Source organism: Dipodomys merriami, unplaced genomic scaffold (assembly GCF_024711535.1).
Source record: "Dipodomys merriami isolate MVZ:Mamm:240054 unplaced genomic scaffold, mDipMer1.0.p SCAF_6, whole genome shotgun sequence".
NCBI classification, from domain to species: domain Eukaryota; kingdom Metazoa; phylum Chordata; class Mammalia; order Rodentia; family Heteromyidae; genus Dipodomys; species Dipodomys merriami.
This window is the reverse complement of record NW_027206179.1, coordinates 8,269,336-8,287,438: the sequence shown is the minus strand read 5'-3', so window position 1 is coordinate 8,287,438 and position 18,103 is coordinate 8,269,336. Positions and strand designations below refer to the sequence as shown.

The 18,103-nt window shown below is 43.2% G+C and overlaps 1 protein-coding gene across 1 annotated transcript in view; it reads right to left on the bottom strand.

Moving 5' to 3' along the window:
• Positions 1-3,481: 3,481 nt before the first annotated feature.
• The window catches only part of LOC138814238 (vomeronasal type-2 receptor 116-like), a 32,209-nt gene continuing 17,587 nt past the window's right edge, over positions 3,482-18,103 (bottom strand). The window contains exons 3-6 of the mRNA XM_070003249.1: positions 16,513-17,319; positions 14,323-14,550; positions 13,364-13,487; positions 3,482-4,404 (exon numbers count right to left, since the gene is read on the bottom strand). Coding sequence (XP_069859350.1) covers positions 3,482-4,404; positions 13,364-13,487; positions 14,323-14,550; positions 16,513-17,319 — 2,082 coding nt within the window. The remainder of the gene's footprint in view (positions 4,405-13,363; positions 13,488-14,322; positions 14,551-16,512; positions 17,320-18,103) is intronic.

Sequence of the window (18,103 nt, the reverse complement as noted above, 5' to 3'; positions counted from 1 at the left end):
GGTATAGGTGGAGAAAGGTGTGGCCACATCAAATTCAGATGTGACCTCAACGGATGCAGATGTGACCTCTTCCAGGTGTCCCAGTTGCCTAGGTAACGCAGGTACTGGGTGGAGACTTTGCTGTGAGAAGGGTAGAGTCTGCTGGCCATCCAGGAGCGGACTTTACATTCCAGCCTTTTAATAATCATGAAACAGGGCGCAGATTCTCTCTGGCTACTTCATGTTAACAAGGGACGTCGACAATAGGGGTAAAAGGCTGGAATTTGGTCCCCTCCCAGAGAAGGCAGTGAGCAGCAGCTGTCCCTTGGTGGATTGAGTCCTTAGATGAAGTCAGGAGAAGTCTCATGAGCATTGAGGGGCTGGAAAAAAAATACTAGAGAGCAAATAAATGGCAAGAGGAAGGACTTGGGGCTGAAAATGTTGGTAGAAATGTCCCTAACTACTTGTGACATCTGGCTACTAGGTAGAGAAGTCAGGTGACAAAGGTAAGAATATAAATCCTGTTCAGTTAATAGGTAGACAGGTATAGAGAGAGAGAAGAGAGAGAGAGCAGAGAGAGAGCCAAGAGCAGAGAGAGCAGGTTGCACGAGAAAAGAACAGAAAGATATATCACACATTCTTGATCCATTCAACTACTGCGGGCATCTGGGTTGGTTCCATATCTTATCTATGATGAATAATGCTACTATAAACATAGTTGTGCTAGTAGCTTTAGTATGGCCTTGTTTGTGATCATTTGGGTAAATGCCCAAAAGAAGGATTGCTGGTCATAGGGAAGCTCTACATGGAGTCTTTTTTTGTGGGGGGGAGGGTCTGGTCGTGGGGCATGAACTCTGGGTCTGGGCACCTTCCCTCAGCTGTTAAGCTCAAGGTTAGTGCACTACCACTTGAGCCACAGTGCCACATCTGGCTTTTTTCTTTTTTACATATTTGGTGCTGAGGAATCAAACCCAGGGCGTGATGCATGCAAGGCAAGCTGTATACCAAGGTCTCTACCAAGCTCTCTACCACTAAGCCTCCTTCCCAGCCCTATATGTAGTCTTTTGAGGAACCTCAATACTGCTTTCCTGAGTGCTTGAACAAGTTTATACTACTACCAAAATGCAGTAGTGTTCCTTTTTGGACACATGCCCTCCAGAATCTGTTTTTATTTGATTTCTTGAATATAGCTATTTTATCTGGGGTGAGGCAGAATCTGAATGTTGTTTTGATTTGCATTTCTTTTATGGCTAGAGAAGTTGAGCATTTCTTCATGTGTCTATTGGCCATTATTATTTCCACTTCAGAGAAGCCTCTCTTTAATTCCTTAGCCCACTTGTTAATCAGACAGTTGTTTCTTTGAGAATTTGTTGTTGGGGGATTTAATGTTTTGAGTTCTAAGTATAGTAGATATGAGGCCCTTGTCCATTGTATGGCTAGTGAAGATCTTCTCCCAATCTGTGGGCTTTCTATTGGTCTTGCTAGCTATGCCCTTTGCTATGAGGAGGCTTGCAAGTTTCATTCAATCCCATTTGTCCAAGCTTTCCTTGATTTGTTGTGCTTCTTGGCCTTTATTAAGAAATTTTCAGCCTGTGCTAAGGAGACCTAGAGTTTCTCCTATTCCTTCCTGTAATGTTTTGTGGCTATCTGCTTTTACTTTGAGGTCTTTGATGCATTTGGAGTTGATTCTGGTACAGGGTGATATATAAGGATCTATCTTTAGTTATTTACAGGTATTTAATCTGGTTTTTGTTTTTTAAGGAACATCTGTAGTTATCTCCACACTAGCTGTACAACTTTATACTCCCCAAACCGTGTATAAGTGTTCCTTTTCCTGACAAGCATTTGTTATTTGTGTTCTTTGTGATGGAAATTCTGTACGGAGTGAGATAAAAGTCAATGCATTTTGGCTTGTATTTCCTTCATGTCCAGGGAAAATGACTATTTCCACATTCATCACTGAATTTCATGCTTTGAGAAAAAATCTTTTAAGCTCTTTTGCCAGTGTATTGAGTGTTCATTCTTTAGGACATAAATTTTCAGAGCTTTATTACATCCAATTATCAGTCAGTTTTCAGACCTGTAATTTGTAGATTCTCTGCCCAGGTCATTTCTTAATGCTAGCAATGAATCACCAAACTCTTGGAAATAGAGAGACACATGTGTAGATGAATGAGGTTGGAGTGGGAAGAGAAGAACTGTCTTCTCTGACCTGATAACTGTACTCAGTCTTTCCAGGCTTTTTTAAAATAAGTTTTTTAATTGTGAAAAAACTGTACAGAGTGGTAGCAGTTACATGAGCAAGGTAATGAGTACATTTCCTATCAAGCATTGTTGCCCCCTCCTTTGTTTTTTCACTAACATCCCTTCCCTCCCACCTCTTTGTTTCAGATCATCTTTAAGGCAAAAATTGAAATCTTGGAAAGTCTATAAGGAGGTATCCTGTAACTTTATGGGAAGGATGTTTGCTAGCTCCATGAAGCTTCTAAGCAGAAAGGTTGGAAGTCAGACTTTTGTAATAACAGCTATTTTCCAGATGGGTTACAACACTTGAAATAAACATGTCAACCATTTAGTTTGGCCTTCAAGTAGTTGGTTCCAACAACATAATTTGTTCCAATACAGAAAGGCTGAGAAGGGTCAGTTGAATAAAACTTTTTGGATTTCTTCCTTATGGACAAAACTTTTTGTGTAATGTGGAAGTGTGTGTATCATCTGACTTTTAAGAAATGGTCAGTTGGGTGTTGGTGGCTCACGATTTGCTACTCAGAAGGCTGAGATTAGAAGATCATGGTTTAAAACCATCCTGGGAAAGAACACCCGTGAGACTGTTACCTTCAATAACAACCAGAAATGCGGAGTGGCGCTGTGGTTTATGTGGCAAAGTGTTTGTTTTGAGTTGAAAAGCTCAGGGACAGCACCCAGGCACAGAGTTTAAGCCCCACTACAGACAAAAAAGAGAAAGAAAAAAAGAAAGAAAGAAAGAAAGAAAGAAACAAACAAACAAACAAACAAACAAAGGGAGGGAGGGAGAGAGGGATAAGAGGGATGACAGGGGGGTGGGTAGTAAGTACACAGGCTTAACTCAAGGCCCACACATATGCAAAGACCAGCACACTTGCAAAAACACCCTGGAATCGAATTAAAAAGAAAATTTAATGAAATGTATTAGAGGAGTAAACAATACTGATATAAAGACAGGAAAGGGGATAAATAAAAATATAAGAAGTCACTACAAAAGGAAATGCTGGAGATACTACAACCATAAAAAATACACTTATAATGTAGGATAGGATTAAATGAAAAGAAAAAAAAAACAAGCTGAATGAAATTAAAACTTAGGCAGCTGTTGCTAAAATTTGTGTCTACTACTACTAGAGAAATGAGAAAGATTGAAATATTTGTTGAATTCTTACTATATAATGTAAAATAATACAAGACTGGAAAAAGAGTGATTTAGTTGAGATCTTCTATGCATTTGATCAAACACCTGAGTTTTATCTTAAGAAGGCTTCTTTCTCCCAGTATGAATTTTGTCCTTGAAGCCATGCAGAGAATTTCTATCTGGTCTTATCAAGATGATGTAGCACTTGGGGAGAAAGATGCAGCCCAGGAGCCCTGCACTGGAGGCCAAAATGGAGAAGACCTCCACAGCCACCATGACCTTCCCCTTGGCACTGTGGTAGACAGGCAGGAAGGTGAGCCACACACTGCAGAACACCAGCATGCTGAAGGTCAGGAACTTGGCTTCATTGAAGGTGTCAGGCAGTTTCCTGGCCAGGAAAGCCACAGTGAAGCTTGCCAAGGCCAGGGAGCCTAGGTATCCCAGGACACAGTAGAAGGCAGTGAGGGAGCCCTTGTTGCAGAGAATGATGACATGGCCATGTTCAGAAAATGCATCTGTGTCCACAAAGGGAGGAGAAGTTCCCAGCCAGACTCCACAGAGAGTCACCTGGATGAGGGTGCAGATGGGGATGATGAAGTTAGGAGCCCCTGATACCAGCAGCCACCTCATCCTTCTCCCTGGAGAAGTGGCCTTGAAGGCCAGAACAACAGTCACAGTTTTGGCCAACACGGTGGAAACAGCCACAGTGAAAATAAGACCGAATATGGTCTGCTGCAAGATGCAGGTGACTGTGTTGGGACGGCCAATAAAGAGCAAGGAACAGAGGAAACAGAACATGAGAGAGATGAGCAGAATGTAACTGAGACACAGATTGTTGGCTTTCACAATGGAAGTGTCTTGATACATCACAAAGACTCCTAGAATAACAGCAGTGAGGGTGGAGAAGCAGAGAGCCACACAGTCCAGGGCCATTCCCATGGGTTCTTCATGAGCCAGGAAACTTGCAGCTTTGGGGAGGCACTGGTTTCTCTCTGTGTTGGCATACTCATCATCTGGACATTTCATACACTGCTCCATATCTGGTAAGAAGAGAGAGTTACCATTTGACTCATTTCAGTACTGCCTTTTCCTCAATGGAAATTGGTAAGTCCCTTCTTAGAGGGGACTCTAACATATTAGTGCTTATTAACATAAGAGTTCATACTACCAAGTAAAATTAAAAATGCCTGAAACTGTTTGTTTTCACGGTTTGTATGTGTTAGGTTTTTAAAAAGAGGTGACCGAGTAAGAACTGAAACTGCACCACGCACGTGGTATTCAGGTAAGGGGTTTATTCAGTAGACCTGCTGGGACCAGGCAAGGTTGGCACTCCACGCGGCTGGCAAAAGAAAAAAAGAGGGCGGTCTGGCGGCGGTTTAGGCCTTATATAGGGTAGGGGGCGGGGAAGGGTGTGTCCAGGTAAAGGGAAGTGGGATCAGGTGGGAGAAAGGTGTGGCCACATCAGGTTAGGATGTGACCTCAGCAGATGCGGACGTGACCTCTTCCAGGTATCCCAGTTGCCTAGGTAACGCTCAGCAGATGCGGACGTGACCTCTTCCAGGTATCCCAGTTGCCTAGGTAACGCAGGTACTGGGCGAGGTCTGTTCGTCGTCCAGGAATGGACCTTACATTCCAGCCTTTTGATAATTATGAAAAAGGGCGAAGACTCTCTCTGGCTACTTCCTGCTGGCAAGGGGCGTCGTAGGGGTAAAAGGCTGGGATGTGGTCCATGCTGGGAGAAGGCAGCAGGCTGCAGCTGTCACTTGGGTGTTGATTCCTCGATGAAGTCTGGAGGAGGCGAGTCTGTTGGACGGAGTCTGGAGAAGTTTCATGAGGCATTGACGGAAACCTGAACAAATGGAAACTCTGACAATTTTTAAACCTAGAATGGCTAGCCTTTGAGAGGGAACCTAGAGGGGAGGGTCCCCGGGACCCAGCCTGCGTCACACTCTTCAGGGCACAAGCCAAAAAGTAGAGTCAGTCTGGTGAGTGAATAAGAGCTGACCAGGCAGAAGCGGCGTCCCGACTTCCCCCAGAGCCCTCTAGAGAGAAATGGCCAAGCCCCCAAAGCCAAGCGTCCTCGGCTTCAGAGGTGACCGGCCTTTCAGCTAAAGGCCGTAGGAGCTCTCTGGCGTGGCGCCACGTCTGGACAGAGACTGAGTGACAGAGAGCCGTAGAGTAGTTTCACTCACCAGAGTAGAGAAGTGGTGTGGACGTGGATGTGAAGGCCAGAAATGGTATTGGTGAAAAATCTCGCATGGTGTCAAGGCACTTTGGTTCACACAAAAGGGGTAGTTATTGGGTAGATGAAAAGAACACCATGCGCTATTCAGGCAGGAAAAGAAGTTACTGAACTGTAGTCCCACCCAGCATGGTGGAGAAGCATGGCTGAAAAAGGAAAGGGGGGGGAAGAGAGGTGACCTAGTAGGAGGTGACTGCTTCCTGGTCTGCCAGTTCCATGATGTCTGCAAGAAGTGAGTCTCTTCGATGAAGTCTGGAGGAAGTCTTCTCAGGCAGGGGGCTGAACAAAGATGAAAAGCAAATATATTACTGGAAAGAAAAGATTGGATGTCCATGGCTTGGAGGTGACCTAAGGGATGAGGTAGTGAGGTCTTTGGGGAGGAGAGCAATTAGCTCAGTGTTACTCACCCGGATCTTCAGGGATGCGAGATAGCCTTACCTTGGTAGGCCCAAGGGGGGAACAGGTGTACCTCGAAGTCAGTGTTGGCATAGAAGGGGCAGGAGCAGGAGACCTTTTTATTCTTGACAGGTGAATCCACTGTGGCTGTCCCTTGAGCTTGACTGCTGTGGGGGTGGTCAGCAGAACCTGGTGAGGGCCTGTCCACTTAGGGTGTAAACCAGATGGATTAAGGGTCTTGAGAAACACTTGATCACCAGGCAAAATTGGGGGAGTGGGAAAGGGGCCTTGATGAGGCTGAGGGAGACACTGGTCAGCATGTTGGCGCAGCATGTGCCTAAGAAAGGTTAGGACGGGAAGGTAGTCTATTAGTGGAGTTTTGGTATTGTCAGTAGGGAAATTACCTAGGAGAAAAGGTCTTCCATACATTAACTCAAAGGGGCTGAGGAAAGTAGGGCTGCGGGGAGAAACACGTAAGCGGGTGAGCGCCAGGGGTAACAGTTCTGGCCAGGATTGTTGGAGCTCTAGAGAAAGTTTAGTAAGTTGTGTCTTAAGGAGCGCATTAGCTCTTTCAACCTTTCCAGAAGACTGAGGCCTATAAGGAATGTGAAGATTCCACTGGATGTTTAGAGAGGATGCCACCTGTTGGGTCACTTTGGAGATGAAAGCAGGTCCATTGTCAGATTGAAGTGACCTGGGTAAGCCAAACCTAGGAATAATTTCTTTAATAAGGACAGAGGCAACTGTGTCAGCTGTCTCCGACGTTGTGGGATAGGCTTCAATCCATCCTGAAAAGGTATCAACCATAGTTAGAAGGTATTTGAGCCGCTTACATCTGGGCATGTGAGTGAAGTCTATCTGCCAGTCTTCCCCTGGGGTGTGTCCCCGTGCTTGGTGTGTGGGGAATGCAGCTGGTCGGAGACCACCCTGTGAGGAAGTAAGAGAACACGTGGGGCAGGCTTGGGTAATAGCCTTTAGTCGAGTAGTTAGGCTAGGGCAATGGATTAAAGGTTTAAGAAGGTGGGAGAGAGGCTTGTATCCAATATGCAGCGCCTGGTGAACCTGGGAAAGAAAGCTGTCTGCTTGTGTCTCAGGAAGAACAACTCGTCCTTCCAGAGACCACCATCCCTGTGCTTCCTGGGAGGCTCCCTGGTGCATAAGTTCCTCGATCTCCTGTGGGGTATAAGAGGGTTGAATTGAAGGCAATACCAGAAGCAAGGGAGCTGGAAGTTGTCCCTGGAGTTGTCTCTGGGCTGCTAGCTTTGCCTCCCGGTCTGCTTTTGAATTGCCGACTGTAATGGCATCCAATCCTGTCTGGTGTCCTCTGCAGTGGATGACCGCAACCTGTTGGGGAAGGGAAGCAGCTTCTAATAGTTTAAGAATAAGTGAGGCATTAGTTATGGGAGTCCCTTTGGTGGTCAGGAAGCCACGTTCCTTCCAAATTGCTGCATGAGAATGGAGAATATGATAGGCATATTTTGAGTCTGTATAAATATTGATCTTCCGGCCCTTGGCTAGAATTAAGGCCCTAGTTAAAGCTATAAGTTCTGCCTTTTGTGAGGTAGTGCTAGGGGGCAGAGGGCTGCTTTCAAGAATGGTAGAGTTATTAACGATGGCATAGCCCGCAACTCGGCTTCCTGAAGAGGTAGATGTGGAACTGCCATCGATGTACCAGGTGTCTTCTGGGTCAGGAAGAGGAGTTTCCGAGATACCTGTAAAATGGGGTGTGAATTCCTCCAAGGTCTCTGTACAGGAATGGGAAAGAGGGTTAGAATTGGATGGAAGCAAGGTGGCTGGATTGAGCGGGGAGCAGCTTTCCAGTGAAAAGTCAGGGTTTTGAATAAAAGTAACATGAAACAGCTGTAGGCGGGAAGGGGAAAGGGAAGACAGGGATTTATGAGACAAAAGGTCCTTTAGTCTGTGGGGAGAGCGAATGGTAGTGGGTTGGCCAAAAGTGAGTTTTGTGCTCTCCTGTGCCAAGGTGGCTGCTGCGGCCAAAGCTCGGAGACATGCTGGCCAGCCTTTTACCGTTGGGTCTAGCTGCTTTGAGAGGTAGGCCACAGGTCTAAATGAGGGGCCTGACATTTGTCCAAGAACCCCAAGGCCAATTCCCCACTTCTCAGTGACATAGAGTATAAAGGGTTCCTTGAGGTTAGGTAGAGCCAGTGCTGGAGCCCGAAGAAGCGCTTGCTTCAGAACTTTAAATGGGGTGTCAATGGGCTTTGTGGGGTCTGGCGGCTCCAGTAGGGAACCTTTGGATGCCTCATAAAGAGGTTTGGCCAATGTAGCAAAACCGGGTATCCAAATACGAAGGAAGCCTGCAAGTCCCAGGAAAGACAGAATGTCCTCCTTGGTCTGTGGGACAGAGAGAGACTCAATGTAGGCTTTTCTATCAAGGGTAATTCTTCTCTCTGTAGGAGTTATGGACAAACCCAAGTATGTTACCTCTGACTTTGCTATCTGGGCCTTTGAAGGAGAGACTCTATATCCTTTTGTCAACAGGAAGTTGAGGAGGTCAGCTGTATGTTGGCGAGCCAACTCAAAGGAAGGGCTGCAAAGCAAAAGATCATCCACATACTGGAGAACAATGCTAGGAGACACCTGAAGAGAGAGGAGATCCTTTGATAAAGCCTGTCCAAAGAAATGGGGACTGTCTCGAAACCCTTGAGGGAGGACCGTCCAGGTCAGCTGTTGTGCCCTTGAAGTGTCTGGGTCCACCCAAGTAAAAGCAAAGAAATCTTGGCAGTCAGGATGCAGGGGGATTGTGAAGAATGCATCCTTGAGGTCCAGCACCGAGAAGTGGGTGGTACCAGGAGGTATCTGTGAAAGGAGAGTATATGGGTTAGGCACAACAGGATGAATGGGAAGGACTGCAGCATTAATAGTGCGCAGGTCCTGGACTAGGCGATAGGTCCCATCAGGTTTAACTACTGGCAGGATAGGGGTGTTAAAGGGGGAGTTAGTGGGTCTGAGAAGTCCTTGTTTAAGAAGGCGAAGGATGATGGGTTTTAAACCTTGCCTGTGCCTAAGGGAAATGGGGTATTGGGAAGTACCAGGGAAATGGGTAGGGTCTTTAAGTTTAATGAGGACAGGAGTATGGTGTCTAGCCATAGTAGGAGTGGAAGTATCCCAGATAAGAGGGTTGACAAGATCTGGAGGTAAAGGGAAAGGATTTAGTTGGGAAGTTACAGGTGGAGGTTCATCTAAAGACAAAAGTAGAACAGGTGTGGGCTGTTTGGGGATATGGAATGAAAGGGAGACCTGAAATTTAGAGAGCAAGTCCCTTCCTAGGAGTGGGGTAGGACAGTGAGGTAGGATTAGGAAGGAGTGTGAAAAAGGAAAGTCTTCTATTTTACATGATACTGGTCCCGTAGTTGGGGGACAGGTAGGTAGGCCATCTACACCCACCACCGAGATCTGGGAGGGAAAAGTCTTGCCTGTATATTGACATAGCACCGAGTAAGTCGCTCCCGTATCCAAGAGAAAAGATATTAACTTACCGGCTACATAGAAACACACCCTGGGCTCCGTCATTGTGATGGTTTGGTTGTTGGGAGCAGGTGGCCCTGGGCACCTTCATTCTGTAGCCAAGCAGAAAATCTCCGACCGGTCTGGCTCCGCCTGCCTGGGTGGGCGGGGTGGGGGAGGGGCTGGCCTACCTTGTGGAGGTGAGGAGGGGCAATCGACTCCCCAATGTCCTTGTTGTCCACACCTTGGGCAGGGTCCAGGTGGAGGTCGTGGTGAGGGACAGAATTTCGCCCAGTGGCCCTCTTGCCCACACTTGAAGCATGCTCCAGGTGGTGTTTGTTGGGTGCGTCTCCTCAGAGGAGGCCGGATGGCAGCAGCCAGGATTTGATAGTTTTCCCTCTCACGGGCTGTCTTATCGGCAATCTCCTGTTCCTCTCGATTATTGAAAACTTTAAATGCCATACTCACCAGATCTCGTTGAGGGGTCTGAGGACCGTTCTCAGCCTTTTTTAACTTTTTTCTAATATCGGGGGCTGATTGGGCAATAAAATGAGTATTGAGAACCACCTTAGCCTCTGGTGACTCTGGGTCCAGCCTTGTATAGCGCTGGAGCGCTACTGTAAGGCGTTCAAGAAATTCCGCCGGGTTTTCATTGGGCCTTTGAGTAATGTGGTTTAATTTGTCGTAATTAACAGGAAGATAGGCTGCCTTTTGAAGGCCAGCCACTAAGCAAGTTATCATCCTATTTCTGCTTTCCCGCCCAGGAGCATTATGTTGATAATTCCAATTGGGCTCTTCCCTAGGCACAGCTGTTGCTCCCACTGGAAAGTTAATATCTAGGCGGTGAGCTTCATCGGCATGTGCCTGGGCTGCAGTCCACACCCTTTCTTTTTCCTCAGCAGTAAGGGTAGAGGATAGCATTAGATATATGTCCTGCCAAGTAAGGTCATAGGTCTGAGCCAGGTTCTTAAACTGCTTGACATAATTATTAGAATCTTGGGCATAAGATCCCAGCCGCTTCTCAATCTGAGCAATATCAAACATTGAGAATGGCGCATGCACCCTAATTACACCTTCAGCCCCTGCCACCTCTCGCAAAGGGCACAGGGGGTCTGGTGGAGGTTGTGTGCCACCAGTGCGAGACCGGGTGTGAGCTGCAGGGGGGGAGGAGATAGAGGGTGAAGGAGAGGAGAGTGAAGAAGGTGGGGAAGGCACCAGATGCTCAGCAGGAAGAGGGGCAGAGTCAAAAAGAGGGTCAGGCACCTCAGGCTCCGGAGGGAGCCCTGCGCTAGAGTTGGGTTCTCCACGTGCCAGGAGGAGTGGAAAGGCCGGGCATGATTGGCATAGGGCCGGGTTGTCCCGGAGAGCAAAGAATGGCTGAATATGAATGACCTCAGACCATTTACCATTACGACGGCAAAAATCGTCTAAATCTCTGAGAATGACATAGTCCAAAGTCCCATCTCTGGGCCATCGAGAACGATTATCCAGTTGGTACTGTGGCCAAACTTGAGTGCAATAATAAATCAGGCGTTTCTTGTCGATGCAGTTAATAGACAAGACGTCCAGGGAACGCAGGAGGCATTTCAATGGAGTTTCCTCCTTTGGGCGTGACTTACAACAACCCATTAGAAATGCAAAAGAGAAAAACGTAGGGGGAAAAATTTAGTGAGTGAAGGAGGGCTTACTGAATGGAAGCGGTGTCCCAATTTACCACCGAGCCCTCTAGAGAGAAGTGACGAACAACCGGAGTCAAGTAAAGGCCTAGTAGGTTCTCCGGCGTGGTATCTGTAAAGAGACTGAACGACAGAGACCCCTTAGGGAGCAGGTCACTCACCAAAATGTAGAAGTGTCGAGGAAGATGCAGAGGCCAGCAATAGAATTGATGCACTGTGTCCGCAGCAGATAGACGGGTTCATAAAAGGCCGTCAGAACTGTGGGTATTCCTCAGAGCAAAAAGGGAAAAACAAAAATGAAAAAAAGAAAAAAAACAGAGAGGAATCTCGGCTGTCCTGACTTTAAGCCCTTTATCCGAGTCACGGCACCATTTATGTTAGGTTTTTAAAAAGAGGTGACCGAGTAAGAACTGAAACTGCACCACGCACGTGGTATTCAGGTAAGGGGTTTATTCAGTAGACCTGCTGGGACCAGGCAAGGTTGGCACTCCACGCGGCTGGCAAAAGAAAAAAAGAGGGCGGTCTGGCGGCGGTTTAGGCCTTATATAGGGTAGGGGGCGGGGAAGGGTGTGTCCAGGTAAAGGGAAGTGGGATCAGGTGGGAGAAAGGTGTGGCCACATCAGGTTAGGATGTGACCTCAGCAGATGCGGACGTGACCTCTTCCAGGTATCCCAGTTGCCTAGGTAACGCTCAGCAGATGCGGACGTGACCTCTTCCAGGTATCCCAGTTGCCTAGGTAACGCAGGTACTGGGCGAGGTCTGTTCGTCGTCCAGGAATGGACCTTACAGTATGCAGTAACTTCATCCTCATGCTCACATTCTTTGTTTTGTTTTTTTTTACTTGATTTTTTGTTTTTGTTTGTTTTATTTCCTTGTTTTTTTTGTTTTACTCACTGACTCTGAAGTAGGAAAGAAACATGCTAATTAGATATTTCTAAAAGTTCATAAAATTTAAGCATCATCTGTTATAATAGTATTTTACATTGTAACAAAATACCTGAAAGAGCATTGAATTCATAAGACAATCTGCTTTTTTCAAACTGACTTTAACATATATTGGAAAAGGACATTATTCATAAGTCAAGTAAACTAAAAATGATTTTCTGACTTCTTTGTGCTGCTATTATATGAATTTCAGTACTGTGTGCAAAACTCTGCTACTGCCATTCAAAATTGTGAATAATATAGGTTACAGTGCTGTATGTGTTTGCTTTAAATTTTAAAAGGAGACCTGTGTTACATTCTTGTATTCATCTTATTATATTTGAATTTTTCCCTCCTGTAAGCAATGGGAATTGAGGATCAAGATTCTCTTTATAGCTCCAAAATCACACTCTGCAGAACACTTGTGTCTAATATTCAAACTAAACTCAGATTTCTAAGCACTTTCTCTATAGCAAGAACAATTATGGGCAGGGAAATAAAAAAATGCAAGATTTATGTGTTCTTTGTGGCATAAATATAATTTGGAAGAAAATGGAGAGTCTGCCTTTTACAGATATTCATACTTCACCTTAATGGAGAAGCTAAATGAACTTTGAACATTCACTGAGGACAAAGGAATATATGCTTAAGAGTTATTGAGAAAGGCTCAGAGTGATGTGCATATGAGCATAGAAAATGGTATCATATGAATAAATTCCATGAAAAGGAAAGGAGAGATGTTTTTCAGTTGCTGTTGTTGCTGTTTTGTTTTCTTTTCCTTTTGTCTTTTTAGTTTGTCTTTGGGAGGGTAAGGGGGTCACAGAAAATTTGGAACAAATACAACAAGGGTAAATAAATACAACTTACTAGACACTGTGGAAAATGAACTGTACAACTTGTCGATGGGGAATGGGAAGGGAAAAACTGGCAAAGAGGCTGGAAACGGGACACATGGTATACAAAGAATTTTACTCTTTACCTGATTTATGTAACTGTAATACCTCTGTAGAACAACCACAATGAAAAACTTAAAACTTCATTATTGAGTAGTGGAGACAATGTTTTCTTGAGATTAAAATGTGTAAAATGCCATATCAAAATTAATCCCAGATATAATTTAAGGCCATGAGGTGTGTTATTTCAAGGATCATTATCATCAGTAGTTACAATTAAATTACTGAAAGAAGGAAGACTTTGGGTCTGCCATCCAGATACAAACATTTTCCATGGGTTTAGATACATTCCCAATAACTAGGAAGAGATAGAGAATTTCCTCTTTAGTCAGAGACTTACCTGTCCAATTAGAAATCTCATTCCCTACGCAAGGGGTACAATCAAAGCAACAGACAGCCTTTCCCACCTGAGGAGATTTCCTGAATCCAGAACCACAACTCTCACTGCAAACAGAGTGAGGAGTCTGAGAAAAATCAAATATATGTGTTGGTAAATATTCAGACTATTACCTGATATTCAATAAAACCAGGTGTTCCTAAGCATTTGAATATTAAGTATAATTATTTAAATTCTTAAAGCTAATCAATCGATTGGATGCTATTTTAGATTTCCTGACACAATCCACATAGGATTTTGTGCTACAGCCATCAACCTCACCCTATGCTATTACTGAGAATTGTGGAACCTTTAAGAAGTGGTTCCTAATGGAAAGACATTCGTACCCAACTAAGCCAGAAATTTCATTGAATTCATAGAATAATTTTTCTCTTACTGATTTGTGAAATATGGAAATGTGGAAAGAAGTAGCAAAATACTCATGGAAACTTTTAACACCATGCTAGACCATCATATCTTCCTATTTGTATTCCAATTACTATGAGTTCACCATTTTCCACTGGTACAGGCTCTTAGATGATTCCTCTCACCATACACGCTATGTATGGGAAGGGATGGAAAGGGGAACAATAAAAAAGTAAAATAAAAAAATCCACGCTTACATAACAGATCAAATAAGGGTGGATTGATACAGCCACTGGGGTGTGCAAAATAAAACTTTACACTTCATGAAATAATTGCTCATTCAGGTATTTTGTTCTAATATTAGAGTACAATTATAATAGATGTCATCTAGATTTTTTGATAAATGAACATTTAGAAATGTTCAATTAATACTTTCCTTCCCATCTTAGTAAATCAATTTCTCAATAATTCTGAGTCATTAGTGACTACATAATATCTAATGATTCTTTTTGTTTACTTATATTGAGTTCTAATCATTTTTGTTAATCTGGACCCACCTCAGTAGTTCCTATGGCCCACTCTATCATATCTTTAGATATAGACAGTTGATGACCATAAGGAGCATATGGAGAAAACGCCCCAATTTTCACTTTGAGCTCAAGACCATCTGGAAAATTCCAAATATTCAAAATGTCATATTCTGCCTCTAATTTCCATTCCTCATTCAAAATCACTTGGTCTCCAGCAGAATTGTAAAACTGGATGTTCTTCAGAAAAGGGTGCAGCTACAAGAGATACATCATGTCATGGTGAAGAGAATCCAAGAGTTGAAACAGAAATCCTGAATTAAGCCAAACCTCTCATTCTCTTAATCCTTACATTATCATTAAAAATTAACACAGATGGGGATGTGGACAGAAGGGAACCTTATTGCATTGTTGGTAGGAGTGTAAACTTGTTCAACCACTTTGGAAAGCAGTATGTAGACTCCACATAGATCTCCCCTATGACCTAATAATCCCACTTTTGGGCATTTACCCAAATGTTTACAAACAAGACCACACTAAAGCTGCCAGCACAACTATGTTTATTGCAGCATTATTTACCATAGCTAAGATATGGAACCAACCGAGATGCCCCTCAGTAGATGAATGGATCAAGAAAATGTGGTATATATACACAATGGAATTTTATGCCTCCAGCAGAAAGAATGTCATTGCCCCATTTGATAGGAAATGGAAAGAATTGAAAAAAATTGTATTAAGTGAAATAAGCCAGTCCCAAAGAAACATAGGTCCCAAGGTTTCCCTTATTTGCAATAACTGGTATATGTCTGAGGCAAGCAGAAAAGTTCAGATAAGTTGATGCTAGGGAAATGAACCCTCTGATATGTATTCAAATTTTTTTCTTTCATGCGATTGTTTCTAACATATTTATATGATTATTTCTTTGTTGCTTTGTATGTCCCTCCCCCATGATATAACTCCTGCTTTCACTGTATTTGATGTCGGTATAATTTGTGGAGGGTATGGGAAAAAACAAATCATTTAAATAGGGATACAGTTGGACCAATTACAACAATGAGATGTATAAGTCGGTATGTCCAAAATGAACTTTACAACTTTGGTGGGGGAGAAAGGGGGGAGGAGAATTGGGTGGGGGGTCGGGGTGGATAGGAAGGGATAGGAAGGGGAAACAAAGGAGGAGGCTACAATGCTTGATAAGAAATGTACTCATTTTCAAGGCCATGTAATTGTAACCCCTCTGTACAGTATTTTCACAATAAAAAAATTGAAAAAAATAACAGATATCTAATGAAGTATCATTAAAGAATGAGTATTGGGAACAAAAGCAAGTTATATTTTTTAATTCTGGTTAGTACATGGAATTTTTTCAAGAGAATCCACCCCCACATAATGATGAATGAGAAAATTCTTAGTTGCCTACATAAGAGTTTTGAAGAACTTACAATTTTTATCAATATCCAGGAATATCATTACAAAGCCAATTATATTTTGTGTGTATTTAATTAATTAATTTTATGTGTATTTTTGTTGGTCATTTGGCTTGAACTCAGAGCCTAGGTGCTGTCCATGAGTTTGTTCACTCAAGGCTAGCATTCTACCACTTTTAGCCACAATGCCACTTCTGGTTTTCTGGTGGTGAATTGGAGATAAGAGTCTCAGAGACTATCCTGCCCAATCTGACTTCCAACAGGAATCCTAAGATATCAGCTAGGAAGACAGGAATAAGTCAGCTCATTTAATTTATTAATGTGTTAAATATGGAAATTGTTAATGATTCATTTTATTTTTATCTTTATGTACGGTACAGAGACATTGTGTATTACAAGGCATCTCAATGTCAACCCTTCCATCATTCTTCCTCTTTTTTCCCAATCCCACCAATCACTTAAGTTACTTTCTGAGAAACAAAATCATTGGAATAATTAAGTACTTAAAGAACAGATCATCCTTTGCTATTAAGAAGCTTCTAATGAAAAAAAGATTGTAAGAACATTCATTAGCTGTGAACTTATTGATGTCATTTGTAACACAGGAATTGATGGGAACATGTAACACATCACCTCTGGTATTTTTACCTCTAAGAACACATGCACAGAAGTCAGGAGTAACCTCACAAATATTCTTTAAAGTACAATTTCTCTTGGGTCAATAGGAAAATATTTGAATGTATTTAAATTTACTTTGCTTTTTATGTGTGGATTCCAAAAGTGAAGGTGTTACCTGTGCAGGAGAAGGCACCCACCATCTTCCATTACCCATTGTTGGCTCTTCAGTTTGATGAAGAAACATTTCATGGAGGGCTTGTGCCACAGCATACACAGCATTGTAGATATTGTAACTCTCTTCAGACATGGCCATGTCAAAAATTTGCCTAGGCAACCATTCCAAGGAGGCATCATGTGGACAGTTCTCCCACATTACACAGTCAGACTCAGAATGGGAGCAATTAAAAGAGAGAAACCACAGTTTAGCAAGGTAAAAGTCTTCTGGGTATTTGGAAGGGTTGACTTCCCTGATAAAATCTGTGAATCCAGCTAAGTCTTCATGGTGATATGCAAAAATGAGAGGCACATGAAATGAGCCTAATATGAAATAATTTCTTCCAATGCATAAATCACATTGTGAGTTCAAGAGCCAAACTTTGCTTCTTATTAAAAATTGCCCAAGATATACCATTAATCCTAGCAGGTATTCCTTGTTACCATAAATGATAAGTACATTTGCTGATGATTTTTTAATCTGGTTCTGAATTGCCATGATGTTAATTAGTTGTGTTTTAGGACTGTCAGAGATCATATGCTCAAAGGCTACACAGATTCTGTTCTTGTCCATTGCTTCTCTAAGTTCTTCAAGGATCGACAAACCATTCTCATCTTGTGATATCAATAACCCTATCCAGTTCCAGTTGTAATGAAGCAGTAAGGATACCATGGCAATGGCTAGAGATGTGTCTTTTGGGGCCATTTGATAGAGAGAAGGAAACTTGCCATGGTCACTCAGGGCAGAGTCAAAAGCCCCAAACGTAAGCTAAAGGGAAAGAAAATTGGAGGCTCACAAGAAAGAAATTTCCTATACTTCACAACCTCAATCTTGATTTATGTTAAGCAACAGGTTGAACTGTGTCACAGGAAGGGTTTGATTTTTTTTCAGTTGCTGGGGACTTGAACTCAGGTCCTGGGCATTATCCTTGAATCTCTCTGTGCTCAAGGCAAGTGCTCTACCACTTGAGCCACAGTGCCACTTCTGGCTTTTTCTGTTTAGCTGGTATTGAGGAGTCAAACCCAGGGTTTCATGCATGCTAGGAAAGCCCTCTACCACTAAGCCACATTCCGTTCTTGAAGGGCTTGATTTTTACAGTTTTTTAACTTAAACTGTAAATTATTTTTAAATCATTGTACAATGATTCTTCAATTGAGCATGTCAATTATGTTTATAATGCCTATTGAATTTTTTAGTGGCGGGGGTCCAGTCGTGGGGCCTGAACTCAGGGCCTGGGCACTGTCCCTCAGCCCTTCAGCTCAAGGCTAGCCCTCTACCACTTGAGCCACAGAGCTACTTCCAGCTTTTTCTTTTTGTTTATGTGGTGCTGAGGATTCGAACACAGGGCCTCAGGCATGCAAAGCAAACACTCTACCACTGAGCCACCTTCCCAGTCCTGCCTATTCATTTTTATCTCATGATTTCTGCTATTCTCTTCTTATCTATACCAACAGTACTCATTTCCTTGTTTCCTTTTTTCATTTGTACATATATACTTGAATATTATGACCATATTTACCATTATTCCTCTATTATTATAACCTTCTCCACT